This window comes from Stegodyphus dumicola, chromosome 1, assembly GCF_044657685.1.
Source record: "Stegodyphus dumicola isolate Sdum_Otavi_A_Nest chromosome 1, ASM4465768v1".
Lineage (NCBI taxonomy): Eukaryota > Metazoa > Arthropoda > Arachnida > Araneae > Eresidae > Stegodyphus > Stegodyphus dumicola.
The window spans coordinates 9,797,004-9,820,042 of NC_140768.1; the positions used below are offsets into that span (position 1 = coordinate 9,797,004).

Sequence of the window (23,039 nt, forward strand, 5' to 3'; positions counted from 1 at the left end):
ATGGTAATTTGCAAATACCATTTTTGAAAAATGTCTTGTCCCTAACGGCGAAGAACTTGAGTAGTGTCTGGCTGACAACTGCTTTAGTTTTGAATTTTCTCCCTTCCAAAAATTTTAAAAGGAGACAAACAAGTGATAACTGGAGGTTTCCAGGTCTGGTAGACATAGCAGAATTTCTCAGCCTAGCTGTATGATTTGCTGATGAGTCACCAAAGCAGTATGTGGTCTGGTTTCTTCATGATGTAATATGATGTGCTTTCAATTGAACATCACCAGCATCTTTTCTTTGATTGCTTTGTTTGAATCATCTATTTGCTCACAGTATCTTCCCAAATTGAGCTTTTCATTAGGTTTTGAAAGTTCATAATGTACCTTTGGATGCCCTACCATATACATAGGATTCTCTTATTCAGGCTCAAGCTCGGTTTAGAGGTGGTGGCAGCATGGTTGTCTGGGCTTACAGTATGCTCTTTTCTTAATGGTATTCTCAAAGGTAATCTACTTTTCATCAAAAATTATCATCGGGTCCAACAAGGGTTCATTTTTAGTCTGAGCAAGCAGAAATGTGCATATGATGACTTGATCATGCAAATTTTTCTCACATAAATTATGAGGCACCCATTTGGAATATTTAGATACCAATCCTAGTTTTCAAATACGGCCCAAAATGGTTGAGCTGAGTTAAGCATTTTTGCAATCTTCAATGTTCTCAAAAAAAAAGGCTCTCGCTCTATCACGGTCTTGATAATATCATCATCGATTAAAGATGGCTGTCTAGAGCTTAGCTTGTAATTAAGATCGAAATCTTGAAGTTTTTCCAAACACCTTCTCAAAATTTTATCAAAAACTGTATTTCCACCAAAAACTTCACTAGATTTCTACATGCTTTTATAGGATTTCTTCCTTGTGAGAATTCATACAAAATACAGTATTGTAATAATATTCATACAATATTTATACAAAAATACAGTATTGTTATTGGTAGCCATGTTTACACGATCGTGTCTCAATAATGATATGAGACATTTTTGTTTCAGTCCATTTGGAAGAGTACATGGGCTTAAAGATGGATAGCCATATGTGTGCCATGTAACATGCGTGTTAAAATTTAAAATAGCATTATTGGACAGAACTTTCTGTTGGAAGTTATACTTCTTTCTTTATGTGTAGGAGAATATCTAAATTTACTAGCATGTCACTAATATGACCATTTCTGAAGGTAAATAAAAACATTGTGATTTCAGGAACCAATGGCAGGTGAAACTTAAAAATGTAGTTTTTTTTTTCAATCGAAACATTAAATTTGAAAAATAATTCAAACTGGGAAAATTAACTGCTCAGATATTTGAATTATTAAAATATCTATGTAAGGTGTTGTTAAAAATGCTTAGTGTCACCTGATTGGAAAGTTCATCAAATTAAAAGAATTCACTGCCCTGATAAATAGCTGATGTATTAAAAAATCTATGTTACATGAGGTACTGCTATTTAGTTCACTCTAAATGTTTCAATAAGCATATGTGTCCTAAACAAGAATGTTTCAGTAATCTATTAGATACAGGAAACAACATCTTACTTTATTTTTTTTACAATCTTTAATAAACTAAAACGAACATTTGAAACATAGAAGATGATTCAAAAGTCTCACTTTTATATTTTATACAATATTGTAGGAATCAAACTAACAGATTATATATGTCAGATGAGCAGAAAGTGCTGTCTGCTGAGGGGGGGGGGGTATGACCATCATGGCCACTATCCTGAATCCTGCTTGAAATTTTTGAACAAAATAGAAGGCATGTGATGAAAAATCCAAAAGTGCAATTAATTTTATTTTTCCGCTAGACAGAGAATTAAATGAACTATTTTTCCTTTGTTCCAGGTTAACAGACACGTTACTGGTGGTCCAAAAACAAATGGGAGGAAGAAGCTCTCATGTCATTAGAGAATGAGTTTAAAACCTTCACCCAAGCAAAAATATGACTTTCACAGTTACTGTAGTCACAATAGAAACTCAAGAAAATGGAATAAGATCACAATAAAATAGTAAAAGTCCAAAACAAGGCTCCAACCCTGAGTTGTGGTTACTTGCCATGAAATGTCCTCAATACAATATGTATTGCGAGATCAATATCAAATAAAAAAAAACTGTGGTAGAATTTATAAATGAATGATTATTTAGTGAAGATCGGAAAACTGCAGTTTGTAACATTGCTTGAACAGTAAAGCCATATGAATCCCATGTTCCCAGTGAAGTTTTTTTTTGACAATAAGACCTTTTTTTCACAAAAGATATGTAGCACCATAAGGTTTTTTTATGCTGTAGACGTGAAAAATGAGCAATGCCCTCATCAGGATTTGAACCTAGACCTCTCGAATATGCATCTAGTATGCTTCCAATTACATCACAAAAGCATGCTGAAAGAAGGAAGAAATTATTTTATAGATGAAATTAGCGAACAAAATCATAATTTACTGGTGTGATCTGAACCTATTAAGGACAGATCTCACCAAATCATTCATTAACATCTTCCATTCATATAACAAGAATCTAAACTCATTTTTAGGTATAACAACAATCTCAACTCATTGCCAGTGCTATGCTGGACTACCTGGAATGATGAAACAATAAGAAATTAACAGATCATTTATGTTAAATTCATTATGTTAATCTCTTGATCATTTATGTTAATCTCTTGAACAAAGATGTACGAAAAATTGTGTTTCTGAAAACACCAGCTTAAATTCATGTACCACAATTTCCCTTTTATGTTTAAAAACTTCGAGCATGAACCAAGATAGCTGTTTTTAATACAGCAACAATAATAGTCTTATCTCCAAAGAAGTAATACTTCCTACCATGAGGAGTAATAATTAAGGTGACTTTCATTCACAATCCGCACATCTGTGTTTTTCATATCCATGGGAAAAAAAATCAATATTCTATACAACATTTTAACCGAAGATGTTTGTTAGAAATATAAGTCTGAAATACATTTATTTGTAATGATATCAAATACTGCATTTTCAAATGAAACACTTTCTTAAATAACAAAAGGTAGAATTTTCATAAATTTTCCCTATAAAAATGCAAACGTACAACTGTATTTCCCTAGATATTTATTAACTTTTTAGTATTTTTTTTTCTATTACTGATTTTAAAAAATACAAAATTTTATTAATGTCACTTGTCAGATATAACCACGTAGATATGACTGGTAACTGAAAACTCAGGTTGAAAAAGAAAATATGTATTTCTAAAATCAAGAGTTTTCTCACTACTGTCTAAACTAGCATTTTTCAAATAACTTTTAAAGAAAAGTAATATGGAAAAACAAAAAAATGGTTTTTTTAACCATTTTTACAACCTTTTATTTTCTATAATTTTGTTTCATTTATTTAAATATTAGCTCATTTGTACCAAAAAGACCTATCTTATACTTCAGATAAGTTACTTTGGATAACAGACAATTTTTTTCCTGGTTCAAAGGGAACATCTTAATAAAGCTTACATGCAGTTTCAAGAAGTAAAATTTTAGCTGTTTCCTACAGCTACCCAAGGGTGAACCTAAGAATGAGAATACTGAAAACTGTTTGTTTAAGGGTGATATTTTTCATGTAATTCCATTCTTTTCGCATTAGCAAACTTAATCAAAGGAGAGTGATATCATACAGATTAAGAAATGGGTCCCATTTTAATGTAAAATACAAAAATAATGATTACTGTACCTCAAAAGAGGGACCTGTAAGGAATTTTTTATCTGATATTTTCAATCAAAAATCATGCCTGCGATCCCATCTGACTGCAGGGATCATTTTTGTCTAATCAGACACGGTCATGCTCCATTTGTCTTTTCAGTGCAACTTAAAGTAAGCATAAATTGAAGTGGCATAAAGTCTCATATCTGTATATATATCATAAACATAATTATACTGTCAATTAAACATGCCTGAGGAAAGAAGTTGAGCAAGAACAGCATTCTGTGGCAATATGCTAGAGTTTGTACCACTGAGAGTTTGACCAGAAATCATCGCTCTTTTGTTTGCTGCATCAGGGGAAGTGACAACAGTGGGTAATGGAGCACTTATGTCAGTGAGTGATACAGCTTGCATAGGCTGCTGAACGAAAGATTTCGGACTACTCGACTGAGGTGTAGACACACTTCGAGATCGAGTTCTTTGTCTGGTCTGGAAGACATAAAAGAATGTTAAAATCTCAGTCATACTAAATTTAAAAGATATGGTAATTAAATTTTTGTTAAGAAAAACAACCATATGCATACATATTTAGGATATTAACTGGCATGTAAAATATTATAAAATAATTGAATAATAAAAATACATACTTAAAACTAGTTTGCCCCTTATATCACTAGAAGTTTGAATTCTGTTTCACATTTTATTTCCATCTTCTCATTTTTCTTTCTCATTTGCCCTTTACTCTATTTACCCAAAATTATAATATAACAATAATTAATACTTGTAGTTTCTGTTTCAGAATTGACTCTAAATAATATTATAATGATACATAAGAAGATCCACAATCAATAATGTTTAAATGTACTTTATAAATACTGAACAACTACATATTTAGTGGATAAACACTACTATATTTAAACATGATCTGGAATGTTGGACTTTTCAAGTAGTGATTCCAGTAGATTTTAATCTAGTGACATTACAAATATAGCGAGAGCTTACTCTTATCACTCACATACTACACATATGAGAACAGCATAGGACATGATTTTCTGTTTAGGCAATATAATGGATTATCACTAAGTTTATAATGGAGAAAATTATCTCAAATGCTCAAACTTTGACTAGGCCAGACTTTACATATAATATAGATTACAACAGATTTTGTATACAATATAGAGTTATGAAGAACTTCCAAGCATTCTTTCAAATAACTCAGCAGCCTTTCTTAAAATGCATTCAAATAATTCTATTATAGGTATATAATATATGAAATTAGAAACATCTTTTATTGATTATAATAATAACACTGCAAATATTTTATTATAGGTATATAATATATGAAATTAGAAACATCTTTTATTGATTCTAATAATAACACTGCAAATATTTTATTATAGGTATATAATATATGAAATTAGAAACATCTTTTATTGATTATAATAATAACACTGCAAATATTTTAAATTAAGTGTACTTTAGTTTTTATCTACACAATATACTGTTAAAAATTAAACGAAGATTTAAAGTATTAAGAAATGCATTTATTGCTTTTACATCATCCAGTCTGTTATGCAATTCTATAGTGATTAAATTAAAATTATAAATTAAAGGTCTTATGCTTTGTTAAATAGCTGAACAAAGCAGGAGTAAACATACAGGACAGCAAGACTTTACTATTTGTGATAAAGGTATAAACCAATGACACTAGTGTAAAGGATGCAAATTGTGCAATATACAATTGTAGGGCAGTGATAAATGATTAGCACACAGGAACTGTATCATTTATAAAAAGAATCACATCCTACTACACCAGAAGCTAGCAGGCAAATACATAGGCATCATTAAGCATTTAGAGGACAGAGGAAGAAACACTTTGGTAATTTTTTAAAAATTCCACTGTCGAAAATTTTAACATCAGTAACTTCACTGCAAATGAAAACACACAGGCAAATATTATTGTACTGTAACAACTGGCTAACATAAAAAACAAACGGAGGAGAGCAAGAAGCACAGAAGAGAATAATAAAATACACCACCATTTAAATTCCAGCAGATGAAGCATGTAGACCACTTGCGAAAAGTTTAATAGAACTATATAAATTAGAGTTTTATAATTTAAAGTTTAAGAGCAGATAAATAACTTAAGAGTTTCATTTTTATTTCACAGTAAAGATTTAGTTAACTGGTAACAGAAAGATTTAGTTTTATCAACTGGAAACTTCAAAGGTTGAGACTGGCAAGTATTTAATGCATTTATTTTAAATATTATTTAAGTCAACATCCATTTAATGGTTAAATTATCTTACAGGCATTAAAACTGTAACTTGAAATATTCAGAATGCTTTTTGTTTGACTGGGAGAGATTTTAAACAGTGGTTGGTAGAATACTGAAGTACATATTTTCAATGAGTCAAATAACCAAGAAAAGACCTAAACCAAGCGAATTCTATATCACCAACCTGAAAATAGATAAATTGAAAACTAATTATAAGCACTAGATGCTATAAAACAACTTAGCAACCATGGATACCTAGTGTATAACATAAAACTAAATACCTTAAAAAAATATTATTGATTATGTATTTAACATCATGATTGGCAGACACAACTCAGTAATTAAACTTTAAAACATTAAACTGAAGTAACACATCATAAAAAATCAAACAAATGAACAGACACCATGAATGCTCTAAAAGAGAACTATCCACAGCTCTAGATGATTTAGTTCCTCTGTGAAGGTGGTCATCTTACAAACTTGATGCTTAATACTGGTATTTATCTTCTCAGAAATAAAGCTATCTTCTTCATGAACATTTATTTTTATAAAAGACCTAAATTAATAATTTTTTGGACCAACAAAAAATTCAAAGACCACCTTCATAAAGAAAGAGTGAAAATATAATTAAACATTTGTTTTATGCAATGACTACATAAAATATGGCTAGTTATAATATTGTTGCATGCATATGGGTTCGTAATAAATTGAATGCACAAGTCTGATGAAAAGTGAATAAAATTTATTCTTATCGCGACACATAAAACAAAATGCTGAAATTTCTTCAGACATATTTGTACAATATCACAATGGTTATATTTTAAACTACTAAAACATTTTACAGAATGCAATTCAAAACAGAAAAAGCTAATCTGATCTCACCATAATTTGCTACAGTAAACAACAACAGTTTTCTAAACAACTGAATTGAGATGTTTTCCTCCAGCTTTTATAAGCTTCTTAAATGCAAAAGAACATTCTGTTATTTTTTATTTTTCTGGACAGCAAGAGTTCAGTTAGGAGATATCTATTTATTAAAATGTTAAATGCGCATGCTCCTGTATTTTAATTTTTCCGGCATAGCTTTCTCTTCAAATAAGTCTCGTGCTGCATTGCACGGGAATATAAAACAATTTTAATTACAAATTCTACTGAAAATAGCTAAATAAACACAAAATCCATAACAATATAGCATATAAGACAACTCTGCAAGTAACTCTGACCATCCGATAACAGCTGTATGAAAGAAAAAGAAAATATGCTAATCTGATTAAACATGCTATCATATTTTAAGCCTTTCCCATCAGCTAGAACACAATGAGCTTTAACGTTCCACAGTGAGCCAGACAGATGCAGATGCAGTGATCAAATAGATATAGCGCTTGGAAGAACAATAGATGATCTTCATTTTTCTACTCAGTAGACTATGCACCCTCCCATTAATAAATTTCTCACTATCAATGTATCAATGCATGATTATCATGCATCATCTTCTACAAACTTTTAACAAACTCATCCTGTTTTTATTTTTAGAAGCTGAAATTACATTATTCATATCTGTGTTGTTTTTATTTATATGGTCTACGAATTCATCATGTTAATATTTCCTGCACAGTATTTTAGATTTTTAAGATATACTTGATAGTTTTGGTGGGGAAAGGGAGGAAAAAAAGAGACAGAAGGGGGGAAGCATGGGACTGTTTGAAAAATTTCCAGATAAATTAATGATAACTGCTCTTTTGCCTAAATGCTGTTTCAGTGCATAAAAAGTTAACAAGAATGCTTCACTTTAATAAAATGGAAAACCTAAACTTGATATTTCCTGAGACTGCAGGGACGAAGGCTCACTGTATTTTATCTTTGAGGATATACATAATTTTACAATCAAAAGTAGGACACTGATTTACATAAATTATATTCTATAATGGATTTTGGTAAAGCTAGGATTATCAATATGCCCACATATAATAACAGCTTTAAAATCAGATATCACCTCTCAGCCATATTAGAATAATGAGTTTTTTTTTTTTTTTTAAATGTCCCATTGTCGCGTTTGTGTACTAATAACTCAGCTTCCACGAATGTCCTCTGGCAGAAGAGACAAAATGTAGTTAGTTGAACGGGTGACGCATCTAACAGAAGTCGCAACAATAGACCGTCACCGTATATATTAGAAAAATGATGTTTGAATAGATTGTAACTTATAAATATTATGTAAATACCTTTCACATGTTAATTAAAATTTCTTGAAAACATTTATAGTAGTGTTCCGCTGTGAATGGAATTTCGGCATAGACACAGATATCGAAAGGAAAACAAGGCAGTTCAAGGCAGCCCTTTAAAAGATAAGTAAATTTTCACTTATCTATTAAGTGATCTAAAAATTTTAAGAGTATAAAGTTGATAAAATTTTTAACACTCATTTTCTAGCTCACCTTTCTCAAAAAAGCAAACTGTACTGCAATAGGAACTGCAGAAATTAGAATCCCAGGGGCATCCCAAACAGTAGTGATACATCTTTCAGATTTTGGCTAATGAAGTGAACACGCATTCTGTGAAAGCTCTGTTTTATGAAACTTATGATTAAGTTACAGCATGAGAATCAATTTATTTAATCCCTTTGATTTTTAATTTGCATGAACTAATTAATTTCTAACATATTATTTAACTACTCCTTCCTTCTTCAGGAAGTAAACAATTTCATTATAGATATGTCTTGAAATATATATTTCAATCAGTTGGAACCAAAATAGCTAACTAATTCTGCAGGTGGATATATGGTCTACGAATTCATCATGTTAATATTTCCTGCACAGTATTTTAGATTTTTAAGATATACTTGATAGTTTTGGTGGGGAAAGGGAGGAAAAAAAGAGACAGAAGGGGGGAAGCATGGGACTGTTTGAAAAATTTCCAGATAAATTAATGATAACTGCTCTTTTGCCTAAATGCTGTTTCAGTGCATAAAAAGTTAACAAGAATGCTTCACTTTAATAAAATGGAAAAAGGTATTATTGTATGCTGCTAAAAAGGGATATTATTGTATGATGAAAACTAAATGGTCCTGAAATGCTGGAGTAAGAAGACTGTAAAATCTATCCTAATGGACATCTGTAATGCATTCAATGAATTTTATAATAGACTTCAAAGTGTGAGAGAAATGCCCTTACTAAGGCAGAATGGCAGACCCAGGGTATTCATGTAAAAGTTTACTGATACGAACAATGCGCATTTACTATTTGAGTGAATAATTCATTTCCTATTTGAGTGCATAACTGTTATTTATTGCATTACTGAATGTTACTTTATCTGTTCGTCATATTTTAATTGAGTGTCCATGTTTTAATAGTCTTCGCCAGAAATATTTTAATAGCTGTGACTTACCTCTCAACTGTTTAATCGGAAGAGAGGTCAATTGTAATTAATTTTATTATTTAAAAGAGACTGGCTTTTATTACCTAATGTAATTTGTTTTCAAGACTATGTCTTGAATTTTAATGTGTGCTTTTAACTTGTGTTTATATGACTTCATCCTCTGGATTTGGTACATTTATATACTTGTTTTTATTTATTGAATTTTAATGTCATCAATTGTAATCATCCCATCTTGTGTTTGGCGCGTTATAATCATCTCTGGTTTTTGCGCCATAATCACTCACTCACTCACTGAATGTTACTTATTGCATTTTATTTCCTTGAAGCCCTTTTTATAGTAAAAATATTTTAACGCTTTGGTAGTCATATCATATTGCACTCAAAATACATATTCTACTTTATTTAAATGAATTTGTGTGCTCAATTTGTCTGAATGGTTTTGCCTAAAAGGATATAGATAAATCCTATTTGTAAAATTTGTGAAGTAGATCTTTGTCCAGCAGAGACATCTGAGATAGTTATATCCACGGAAATATGTTTTTGAAGTAACATCTGAGAACTAAATATAAAAGCTAACTGAATTTACAGATGTGTAATTCTGTACAACTGATGTATACTGCATAATTCTGCTCTTATTTGGGTTCTCCTCATTATATTTTTGAATAGGTGGGAAAAAATGAAAGCTTAATAAACTTTTAAATAATGAAACAAATTCAGAAAAGGACAGAAATTTAGCGAATGATTATGAGTAAATCAAATTTTGAAATGATTGAAATGTTCATGTGTTCAGATGATAAAACCAGCACAGAAGGTAATTTCAGCAGCCATTTACAGTCTTACAAAACTATCGAATTCCTTCTGAATTGATTCAATTTTAAGGGCATCATTATAAGTACGAAAGGATAACTATTCTCTTAAGGGATGCAGCATGAAGTTCTTTCAAAAATTAAAACTTTTAATTTTCTGTAGCTTTGCAACAAAAAAAAAAAAAAAAAAAAAAGTGTACCACTTATAAAAATAACAGAAAATATGGAACACTTATAAAAATAACATAAAAGTTGAGAGAAAAATAGATGATATTTTGAGTTACTGCTGCAAAGGAATATTGGACATAACAGAACAGCAGTGACTGAATATTTTGATATTAAGCAAAAGATTAATTATTTTTATCATCATTTGCATTTAGTAGGACACCTAGTATCTTAAATTATTCACCATCTTTCTAAGTATTTAGTTTAGGTGTACTACAATCTTTCTTATAGTATTCAGCAAAATCTATTAGTTTTAGTTAATGATTTTAATTTCAAGTGTGTTGTTATTCATGAATTTTTATGAATTTTTATCACAAAATTTCCTTTTTTGTCTATTTTTTCAACGAAGCTGTCGAAATATGTCCACTGTAGAAATATTTAATGCAATTAGCAAACAGAAATTAAACACAACTAACTACTACTGAAATTTAAAAAAATAAATTTTAACCCTCTCAAAATGCAATGAGCTTTTACTTGTTATTAGCTTGATCCTGTTTGGAATAAACAGGGTCAGGAGTTTTGTAAATTTCGATTTATACATAACTGATATAATTAAAATACATAGCTACTTCTATAACAAATGATTTTAGCTTACTGGTACATCAGGCACAACAAAGTTTCCTGTTGTTGTTGCGGGAGCTATGGGTCTGCTTCTTCGAGAGCTCATGTAATCTCCCGAACTTTGTGGTATGGAATGCAATTGCTGCCCAGTTGTGTAAGAATGTCTTCTGAAAGCTGGTGAATCTGCATTTGTTACAACTGTTGTTGTAGGACTCACCATATTGGGCTCATATACATTTCCAGTTGCAGGAGTTATACTAGGTATTTGTGCAGGTACTTTAAAATTTCCCGATGTATTCGAAGACTGATTCATCTGACCTAAACTAACAGAGAAAAACAAAGGATGCTTTGAATTTTTGGCCTCATTTGCATTTGAACTAGGAATAACAGTGTTTACAAATTGTCCATGTGGTATAGACTGCAAAGGCACTTGGATCGCAGAAGGCCCTTGAGTTGGGTGCTGCGGTTGTTGCTGTGATAAATCTGCTTCATCAAAAGATTTTGACATAAATGTCGGCTGTTGAAAGTACTGCTCTGCACGCTCTCGCTTCATCCTTTGTGGACTAGCAGACACATGTATCGCAGAATTTAAGCTCTCTTGATTTTGTTGCAGACTTCTTACTTCATTCTGCAAGTTTCTCTGCAGTAGTGATTCAATAGTTGTGTTGTCTGAAGTCTGGTTTGGAACATTGCTGCACAAGAAAGGCTGTATGGAACTGGACTGAGCAGAGGATTGTTCACTGGACAATAAAGGCACATGTTCTGCCAACAGGGAAGTACCTGCTGGTGAGGAATTCATTGTTTCGATCATGGGTTTTCCAGAGAATGGGGAAGGGACTGCTAACGGGGCAAAACGTGACTGCTGCAGCTGAGATCTCGCAGCAGCAGATTTTCTGAAGTTGTTTCTTTTAACCGATGGAGCAGATGAAACTTGCACACCACTACTCTGAGTGTAAACACTTGCGGAAGTATTTCGCCCAAACAAGGACTTAGAACCATATAAATCCTAGAAAGTAAAAAAAATAAAAGATATAGAAATTACATAATCAAAACTATATCTAGTATGCAGTTTAAATTTAAAGTTATATATTTTTTTAAATACTTAAATCCAAGAGGGGGAAAATTAGGCACTCTTATACATTGTCTACTTACACACACATTTAAAAAAAGGGGGGGTCTTTTCACTTTTGACTTCATGATAGACACACATTACTATGTTTAATGAAAATGCCTGATAAATAGACACAAATTACTATGCTTAATGAAGGCATTTGATTTTACCATACATATTAAGTTAAATTTCTTTTAATGAAGATTGGTTTATTTATTTATTTATTTTATCCTATTTTATGGCCTATAGTAATCAAGTGATTTCACATTATGTAAAGTCAAGTTTTGCTAAGCTATAGTATTCTAGCATGAAAACATTATATTTACCTGTTGATCTGATGTTGATGGCATCACATCTTGCATATTATTGCTATTGTACGTACTTTCCTCAGGCAGTGGTGGAAGTTTTGAATTTAGAAAATCTGAAAAAAGATCTACAGGACAGAAATTATCATTAAAATTCAATTAAAGAAAGAATAATCTAATTTTACTTTTTCATAAATATGATAAGAATTTAAAGTACAAATCAATGCAAAAATGCAACTTGATTTTATATGCCCAAACTTTATCTGAAATTAATAGAATTTACTTGTCCCAGAACTTGTACAGATGACAATTCTATTTCCTATATACAGGAGTAAAATATACAGTTGAAATATTTAGCAATTATACCAATCCAATTTTAAGCCAGAATAGGTGCTTTCAATTACAGATCCTGAATGTTTCCGAATTTCTTTAACAAAACAGGGAGCAAATTTTCAATTTTCACTTGCATTATGCATACTGAGTTCGAGCAATGAGAATTATAGAACATAAATGTAACATATATCAGATTTAAAAATAAATAAATAGTTGGTGCTCATCTGGTTCATGTATGCATTACTAAGATTGATCTCATTTTTTAGGTATCAAGGGTCAGGATGTCCAGGTTATATACCTGTACACATAGAAAAGCTAAAAACTTCATCAAACCAGAGTAACTGTCATGGGCAAGAAAAAGTTAGACAAAAAGGATACTAATGTGCTAAAATGAGCTGCATCTAAAAAAATGGAAAATGACTTCAACTCAAATTATAACGAAACTCAAGATTCTCTCATCTATTTGTATAAAAACTGCTAGTTGGGAATTTCATACAGTTCACATTCAAAGAAGTACAATTATGGCAAAGCCTAGAATACACACTAAATAAAATAAAGAATACATACTAAATGCCAATTTCATTGATGTCAAGAATGCAAAACTATAACTAAATGTAATGTGAAATATGCATTCAACAATAGTATACCTTAAAAATCTTTTCTATTTTCATGAAAATTTCTGTATGTAGAACTCTTCCATAGACATTTGATGTGGACTTTTTCGTGTTTAAAATGAAGCATGGAAGTGAACTGATTGAAATTTGGTCCACAATATCAGCAGTCTCTGGAAATGCTGATGATTGTTGGTGGTTATATTATTCTCAAAAACTACTCATGCATTCCTCACCTATCTGTTCAAGTATTTTACCACAAAGGAAATGCCATGTATCAAGAAAACAATACATCATTCATAAAGAATATGCATGCTAAATGCTGGTTTCAGTAGTGTCAAGAATGCAAAACTATAACAGAACACAAATGTAAAATAGGTATCGTTCAACAATAAGTATTTTAATAATTCTATGAAAATTTATGTGCATAGAGCTCTTTCCCAGGCATTTAATGTGGACTGTTTCACTTTAAAATGAAGCATGTAAGTGAATTGGTTGCAGTTTGGTCCACCATATTACTAAAAACTATGGGAATACTGATAATGGCTCATGATCATATTATTCTCAAAAACTACTGATGAATGTCATCTTCAGTTCAAATATTTTATCCCAAAGGAAATGTCATGTATCAGGACACTGCAAAACTTAAAAGTGGCTGAAGAACTTGACAGTGATCTTGAAAATCATTCTCATTTCCTGCACAATCCTCTGAGCTCAATGCCACTAAATTTGAGTTGCCTAAGATACTGGATAGAATTGAAAAATATTTTAATTCTCCTTTATCACGAAATTAAAAAGCTATTGTATTGCAAGAATACTGATTAGAAATGCTTTTAATAATTGTAATGCGACTTGTATCAATCATTACCAATAGGAACCACAGTAATGTTTCCCTTAAAAAAGGAGGGAGATTTACACATTATTAATAAAGTATTACAATCCAAATGCAGGTATTTTAAGTTTTTTTGCCTACCTTCTGAACATTAATAACTTTCATTTACTTTGCTCAATGGACTATTAACTTCTTTGACTGAACAACAATTTGGTATTTTTGAGATTTTGCTACTTTAATGATTAGTTCAATTTGTAGACTTAAATTTATTATTACCATATATATACACACACATACATGTAGAGTGTTTTCAATGCTCTATGAATTGAGCTCTAGTTCAATTCCTAGAAGTTACAGGATACTACTGGACAGAGACAAATCTTGACAAGTTTATGCAACTATCCTGTGAAATTCTGTTTAGTTTAGTTCAGGCCTTTGACTGATACAGGTGCATTTTTGTAACAATGTTTTTACAACAATAAAAGATGCAAAGAATAATAATTTTCTTTGTGGAAAGAGGATGTAAAAATTTTACAAATTGTTCAATATCTGCAAGGAGTACTTACCACATCTGAGGAAGGGGGAAACTTTCTGAGGTGCTTGATTTGAGAGTTTAAACATACCACAAATAAGTGAATCAAGGAGACACCAAAAAAATTCTTTGAGGATGGCTTTAAAAAATTATTTTTTTGTTCGGATAAATGTATTCAATTAAATGGGGATTATGTTGGAAAACTGTCTTGTAATACTGATGAGAATTGATGAAATAAAAAAAAATATTAGGTATTTATTAATTTCCTCATGCTTATGTATTTTTCCCCTTCACATATTTTATCCCTAGCATTTTTAATGCAAAGTCCAGAAACTTTTAATTTATTTGCATGCTTTTCCATACTCCTGCAATTTAGGAACAAGATACATTAACAAAGGATAAATAACTTTTGGAATTTCTAAGATTGATGTTCATTTCAAGCTCGTTCATGCAACACTTCAAACTCGTAACCCTAAGTAATACATTCTCTTCTCCCCAGTAGATAGAAAATGAAGCCAATTTAGATTACAAAAATATCTTTCTTGGAAAATACATCACTACAAAGTGTTGATAAAAGTAGAATGTTATATCTGTATACTCCATGGCAGTCTATGTTTCTGGAAAACACAAAGTTGCTGTAATGACCAAATACTTATATTACTGTTCCACATCTTGTTCATGTGATACCTCTTCAAAGACTATTTACATGATAAAATGAGTGATGAATGTATATATGGTAGAGCTTTTACCTTCCTTACATTTTCTGAATTTATTGCAAATGCTTTTAATGATAATAAGGAAGTTAAATTATACAATTTAACAATAAATTTTGCTTTTGACCACAGCTCAAGAAATAGTTAGCAATGTAAAATATGGATTTGGAAGCATTGAAGATATAATTAACAATAATACTAATATTTGAATTCATACTTGATCTTTACTTGAAAATACTAGACATGGGCTCGTGTGAATCAATCACACAGAAATTCTTCAGCATTCATCATATAATCCATTTAGTAAACTAACACTTTTGTTCAGCTTCTTTTTTAGTATGCTGAATGATAATGGTAAAAGCAGAAAATTATCATGAACATTAGTTATAAGTTACACTATCTCACACCATCAAATTTTTTAATAAAAAACAGCAAAAAGAGATGAGAGTACAGAAATTTACTCTCTGAATGGCACAGCTTAGTTTGCTCAAGATCTGTATTTAAACAGCAATTATTATCTAAATTTACATAATTATTAAATTTAGGTTCTATTAAGATGATATTTACATAATTAAAAGAAGTTAGAAAGCAAAATTCATTAAACTATTTTGGCATACAATTATACTATTTTGGCAACATAATGCTTTGTCTCATTAATACCTTTTTGCAACTTTTTGGTGGGAGTCGGAATAACACGTACCAAAACAGCAAATGCTTAAATTTTCCTTCAGATAATAAATTAAAAAAAATAATAATGTAATAATCTCATTTCTTGCTGCAAATTGCAGTTAAAGTTACTGAGTGTGTACAGAAATAAAAATATACTGCCTTGCTAGACAACATACTACAATCATTTTATAAGAAAAACGAGTATTTCAATTATCAATTTAAAAAAAAACAGTTTTCTTTGAAGTGAAAATAGGTTATGAATTTTAAAACAGTAGTAAATGTGCCCTTGGAAAGCAATTTTTCATACCTTATCTATGAATATGATACATTTTATATTTTTAACACAAATACTTGAAAAATTCAAAATGTATGAATGAATCTGAAATGCATATATTTGAAAACAATCTACAATTCTAAAGTTGATACTTATGTGTAATTGCAACCACCATAATAGAAATCACCAAATTTTCACTATGTGCCCAAATTCTGGCAACCATGCTGATAAAAATCCTTCAGTCAAGCAACGTTGCATTTTTGTAGGCGTGGTTTTTTTTTTTTTTTTTTTTTTTTTTTTTTTTGTGTGTGTGTGTGTGTGTGTATTCCAAGTTTCAATGCTTTATATTATAAATAAATCAAGATACTTTTTGCCTTCAACTTATTTTTAAGATATAAAGAAGATGTGTTTGGTAGATAGACGGTATTGCTGAGATATGCATGATGCCGGGTCTCTGCAGTTCAGAAACAGGAAAACAGATCCGGTCTGAAAAGGGATTGCTGTGTACTTCAGGAGAAGAATAGCATAAGAAAATGACATAAAGAAATGGTGAAGAATGTAAGTGTTTAATTTTTTAAATATATCACATGATCCTTATTAAATAATTTTTACATTTTTAATCACTAGTATTCTTTTCATATGTTGATAATATCTGCCAACTTATGATAAATATAAATAGTTTAGGAATCTTTCTAAAAAATTCAGGATAACCCCAAACTTGCACCTGATAATTAACTTTTCCCTTTTCATCTGTAAAAAATTGCCAGGTTGAGACAAGGTGGTTGTGTTAATATGCATGTACCCTAAAGTTTAATAAAATTTTATAAATACACTTTTTCAAATGAAATGTGACCTATTTTAATTCTCAAATATTCATAGTTACTAAACAGGCAATTAATAAAAATCTGAATTTTTGTAAAGTGACATTAGCTTTACAAGTTTACAAGTGAGAGATTTAAAAAAGCATAAAATGTAGTTTACTTCCTTGCAAACAAGATGCAGAATTTTTTATATTGTATGCAATAGGAGGAACTAGTATATATCATATATATTACATAACTATTTTATCTATTTGTAGGAATGAAAAATCGAGTGTTGAATATATGACGAACAGAAACAGAATTCTAAATTAAAATACATTTTAAAGCAATACATCACAAATTCTTACCTGACAGAGGTTCAAAGGTATCCATGAAATCATCTACTGATGGTTGGAGTTGAACAAGACCAGGTTGAATGAAATCTGCAATGCCTGCTTTGGCAGCTGCAATATTTATTGCATAAAATTTTGCATTAAAAACAGACATGAAAGGAGTCCCACATAAAAAATAATATTTTCTACACTTTTTTTTATAAATATTTCTCTCTTTTTTTTTTTTTTTTTTTTTTTGAGTCGAAACATATTTAACTGGAAGAAGCATTTATAATAATAATTATTAATTTAAATCAATCAATCTTAAAGCATTAGTAGCTTTTCTTCAGCTACTGTTATGTAAGTTAACAATCAGTATGTAAAACAAGGTTAAACAGAAGGGCTAGCTCATTCCTTTGTGTGACTCCTCATCGATGCAATCCTCGTAGGGGTTTAACAGGAAGTAGTCTGATTTCACTATGTTGCATCTGCTCTGACTTCACCTGTTTAAAACTAGCAATGTGGATATCCCAAATTAATTTTACTCACATACATTGTTTTGTAGTAAATCAGTGTCAAATTGGTGGCTCATGGGACGCATGCGACCCTCGATGTAATCTTATTGCTGCTTGCGAATACATTTCCTGTAAGTTAATTAGAATTATTATGATAAGAATTTGAAGAAAATGTTTAAGATTTTAATGATCTGGAGTCCAGTTTTAAGTTATATTCATTATCAAAAATGAATGTAACTCTTTGGAAAATCTAGAAATAGAGCTAGCTAATTTACACTCTGATATATATCTTGTTCAAAGATTTTAAGATATAAATATAATTAACTTTTAATAGTATTTGTCAAAAGATAAATACCTTAAGTTACAAATTTTTGCAATAAGGATCCTCGCTTTGTTTTTGAGTACCTTTACATGGGAACAGTTTGTTTTTCATAGATGAAAACTAATAAATCTATGAAAAGAACCAGACTGCTGATAAGTATCTACAATTTGTGATGATACTCTTTAGTAATTCCCCTCCAAGATTACAAACTTCATAAAAATCGAAACGTCATAAGGTGGTGTAGCTGAAAGATGTAGTAAAAACAAAGATGTTTACAATAATTTACACACAAATACTATTTTTACTATTTTGCATCATACAAAAATCCAATAAAAGAAAGAAAGAGACTGTCATTTTTTATTCTCAAGGTTTGTCCTATATTTCTTCTTAGTTTAAATTAAAAGTAAGTTACTTAGTAGTTCAATATATTATATATATATTACTATTATTTACTATTAATATATATGTATTAGTATATTATTTACAATTAGTATATATATATTACTATAAGTTGAATAAATGCCCATCTGGAAATTTTTTTATTTAGCTGTCAGATTTTAATATTTAACTGTCTCTTTGAATTCCAAATTGTGACCAACAGAAATTTCTTGCACATACCAACTTCTAGATTTCAGGCAAAATATAAATTAGTAAACAGTTTTTAATTTAATTCACAAATTTTATTTTGTTAAAAAAAATCCTGACCCCCCCTTTTTGTAATTACTGCTCGTCAGCTACTTTCAGATTGTGCACTGGCCACTGATATTGTTTATGTAATATGTCATCTAGCAAGCTGCCATAAAATTCATTGAAATGAGAAAGATGATGATACTGTATTTTATATTTTTCCAAAAAACAATTTTCTTTTGGTGAAATAAAGGATTCTCTTAATGTGAAGATTGCAAGAATTTATTTGCAGTGAACATTTTGTATGCAGTGATTATGAAGATGACGTGGAAAATTATTCGCTTGGATTGCCATAAAAGAAACTGTTAAAATATAATGCTATGTAAAGAAAAGAAAAATAATGCAGAGTGCTTTTGAAAGACTACATGAATTAAATTTGAAGAAAACTAATTTTGAGGCTGATTACAAAAATGATGATAGGAATAATAAATCAAATATGAATGATTTTAAATAGAACTCACAATGACAATGCAAATATTGTTGAATGGACCAACTGTAAAAATAAAAATAAACAAGAATGCAATGATAATTTGCAAACAAGGAAGTTAGCTCATCATTTTAGGTATTTTATTGGGTCAGTCCATAAATTTGGGTGCATTTTTTGTAAATTTTTAATCAATTATATATTTTCCTCCATTATCTACAATGTCTCGCCATCTTACTGGCAGCTTTTTTATGCCAGTGCTGTAGAAAGTGGTTTTGAGGCAAAAAAACTTGAAAATTCATTGTGTACATCCTGCTTAGAATTTAATTTTCTTCCCAGTAAAAAATTTTGTAAGGCATGAAATAAGTGAAAATCACTTGGGGCAATATCTGGGGAGTAAGCAGGATGTGGCAAAAGCTCCCAATTAAATTCACTAATTTTTGCAGCGCTGTTCGAGCCATATGCGATCTAGCGTTATCATGATGAAACGACACTTTCTTGATATTCACTGATCGTGGGCATTTTTTGATCATTTTTAAGTTTAGACAGCAAAGTTGTTCACTATAAACTTCTGAATGAATCGTTTGATTTGGTTCTAACAGTTCAAAACGTCCTTTTTTAAACCACTTCTGAGCAGTCCTTACACTAATAGTGTGTTCACCATGTACACTACTAATTTTTATCGCTGCAAACCTGGCAGATTCACCACACGAAAATAAAAAATGTAGCACAGCATGTTTGCACTGATTACCTATATTCAACTTCTATGGGTACTAAAATGCGTTCGATATTTACGAAAGTTGGTGATGAACTGAATAATATGTTAGTCAAACGATGACAAGTTTCAACAGTTTCAAAATTGTATTGTTTTAGTAAATGCGTCATAGTAGATTCCACGCATACTCTTAAAGCGCACAAACTTATGGACTGGCCTGATATAATCATTTAAAATGTCAAAGTAATTTCGCATAAGAAAGATGTTCTTCCTTTTCTCCTATTTTGAAAGAATAAGTAATTCTCTTTAGATACTGTGAGCAAAGTTATTTTGTCAAACTTAAGACAACATACTTGTATTTATTTAAATGTACTGTATGTGTATAAATGTCAGGCAATTATTTTTACAATACCTATTATTATATCACAACGGAAGAGGAACACGCCAATGTAAAATTTATAATTAGACAAAAAAAGCAATTTTAGAATAAATTTTGAATAAAACTATCGATAAGCAATCTTAGATTAAATTTTGAATAAAACTATCGATTTCAAAGGCAGTGAAACATAAATTCCTCTTCTTTAGCTGCAGGGGAAAAAAAACTGACACATATATTCAAAACTATGTCAAACTAAGTCCCTCCCCTCAACTTTAAAAAGCTGTTGTTATAGTTATCTTAGAAAAAGTAATAGAATTCTAGCACTTAATATGCAGATGAAATAAAGATAATAAATGCTATAGTTTTTTTTTTTTTTTTTTCCATGATTTAATAATAAATGTGCGGGGGGGGACCTACAACTGTTAAAGCATATATTATCTATTATTTTTTAAATCACAAATAAATATTATTAACTTTTTAAATGTTATAAATGCTTACAGTAAAGATATCTTCTCTTCTAAATTAAAGCTATTTTTTCAAGCACAATTTTTTAAGGCTTTTTTTTTTTTTTTCCAAATTTAAAATGTTTATTTCTTTGCTGCGAATTGTTTCTTTGCAGTCGGTGCCAGCATGACTATGTCATCACTCCTCACTTCCTGTTTCAGAAGGGAAAGCTCTATGAACTAGCCCTTCTCTTCTATGTCCTGGTGTAAACTCAATTTAAAACATTCAGCTGAGATAAAAGAATTTACATTTGATAATGATGTTTTAAGACATAAGAAATTTATATTGAAAACAACAATGAGGTTTATGCCAGATCATGGTATTCAAAGTTTTCTGCTAACTTAATGTTAATAAATATATCAAATTATTTATTTACTTGCAAAACAAACTTTTAAAAGAGTCATACATAAAGCACGGTGAATCAGCATTGCTTCTACATATAGTGATGAGAAAAATGGCCTTCATTGAAAATCGTACCTATGATAAAACATCTGATATCGTTCATATATTTATAAGAACTAAATTTTATTTTTTTAATACTGTATTGGGAGAAAACTTAGTAAACTATAAAAGTTTTCCAATACAAATAAACACTAACTGTCAACAATAGTTGATCAAACCAGTACAAACCAAAAGGTGATTCACATATATTCTCAAAATACTAATTTTGGATCAGAAAATCCATTTTCACATTTTTAGAGTATTATTTCACAAGACTCTTCATTTTAAAAATATGTTTCATTTGCATAAAACCGAACATTCAACTAAAATTAAACCAAAATTTTATTTTAATTGTTAGAAAATAATAAAAGTAAGAATTAATTTTTAAAACAGAAGTACTTGCTAAATCAGTAATGACTCATGCAGTGAAAAGAACATCAAAGTTATACACATTAAGATTTTTTATAAGCTTTTATTTAGTTGACTCATGGTGTTTTCACCGTAGGTAGAATTTTGTCATTGATTTTTAACCTATTTTCTTTTTATTATTTATTTTCCAGTTTTAAATTTTGTACATTGTTTACCAATGACAATGTAATTTTTTCATGATTCAAATTAGACTTTTTTAATTTAATTTTTAAATGACTTTTCACACATATCTTTGTTTAACAAACACGCTACGCAAATCAGAATTTTACTGTTTGCACCATCAAATACAGTAGAAAAAAATTTTCAATTAAACCTGCATGAAAAATTATAAACTAATTTCTGAATTTTTGGTGAATTTTGAAAAATCACTCGATTTTTGACACTATTTCACATTTAGAATTTTAAAATTTCAACATCTAAAACTACACAATTTTGAATACATTTGATAACTATAAAATTTTGAAATTTTCAAGGATAGATATAAAATTTTGAAATTTTCACAGACTGCAAAACAAACTTTTCATCTTCTTTTAAAAAAAGAATGATTAAAATATGTTATCCGAGAATTTTCCACATTAAAAAAAATAATAAATAAAAAAACCATCATAGTCTAAAGCAGACGAGGGAAAAATCAGTTTGTCCTGTTAGCTAACTTAATATCTTCACTGACTAATTTTCACTTTAAAATGCTTGAAAGAAAAACAAGTAATCCAGATATCTTTTCAGTTTTATACATCTCCACTTTTTCAAATAAAATTGTTTTAAATATTGTCTTCGCTTCTTAACACTCTGGTAATACTGGGTGGCCACTTTTGCTTTTGAGAAGTACTTCACCAACTTTCCATAAGAAATATGATTTTCTACTTATGTACTTTCTGAAAGATCTCCAACTATTCCCATTTGGTTCTTTTGAGTTTTCTCTTACTTATTAATTCTAGGGTGGCTTTTTATGTTTCCATTTCAAGTATTTTCTTATAAATATGATACACCTTCATTACTTTTTCAGTAACTGAGGATACAGGAAATATATGACAGTCACTATACCTTTTTTCATATATTACTTTAAGTAACACAGTTCATTTACATTAACAGGCCACTGTTAAAAACAACTTAAAAAAATCTCTAAACAAGAAGGAAAGAAAAGAAATAACATGAATTAATCTTTAC

General features: G+C 29.9%; 1 protein-coding gene across 2 annotated transcripts in view; it reads right to left on the reverse strand.

The window, feature by feature from the left end:
• Positions 1 to 23,039, reverse strand: part of Mondo (MLX interacting protein mondo) — a 102,400-nt gene that overhangs the window by 44,489 nt on the left and 34,872 nt on the right. For both annotated transcript variants that reach the window (XM_085812642.1, XM_085812639.1), the window contains exons 6-9: positions 17,493 to 17,588; positions 12,382 to 12,488; positions 10,979 to 11,950; positions 3,956 to 4,188 (exon numbers count right to left, since the gene is read on the reverse strand). In XM_085812642.1, the coding sequence (XP_085668768.1) occupies positions 3,956 to 4,188; positions 10,979 to 11,950; positions 12,382 to 12,488; positions 17,493 to 17,588 (1,408 nt within the window). The remainder of the gene's footprint in view (positions 1 to 3,955; positions 4,189 to 10,978; positions 11,951 to 12,381; positions 12,489 to 17,492; positions 17,589 to 23,039) is intronic.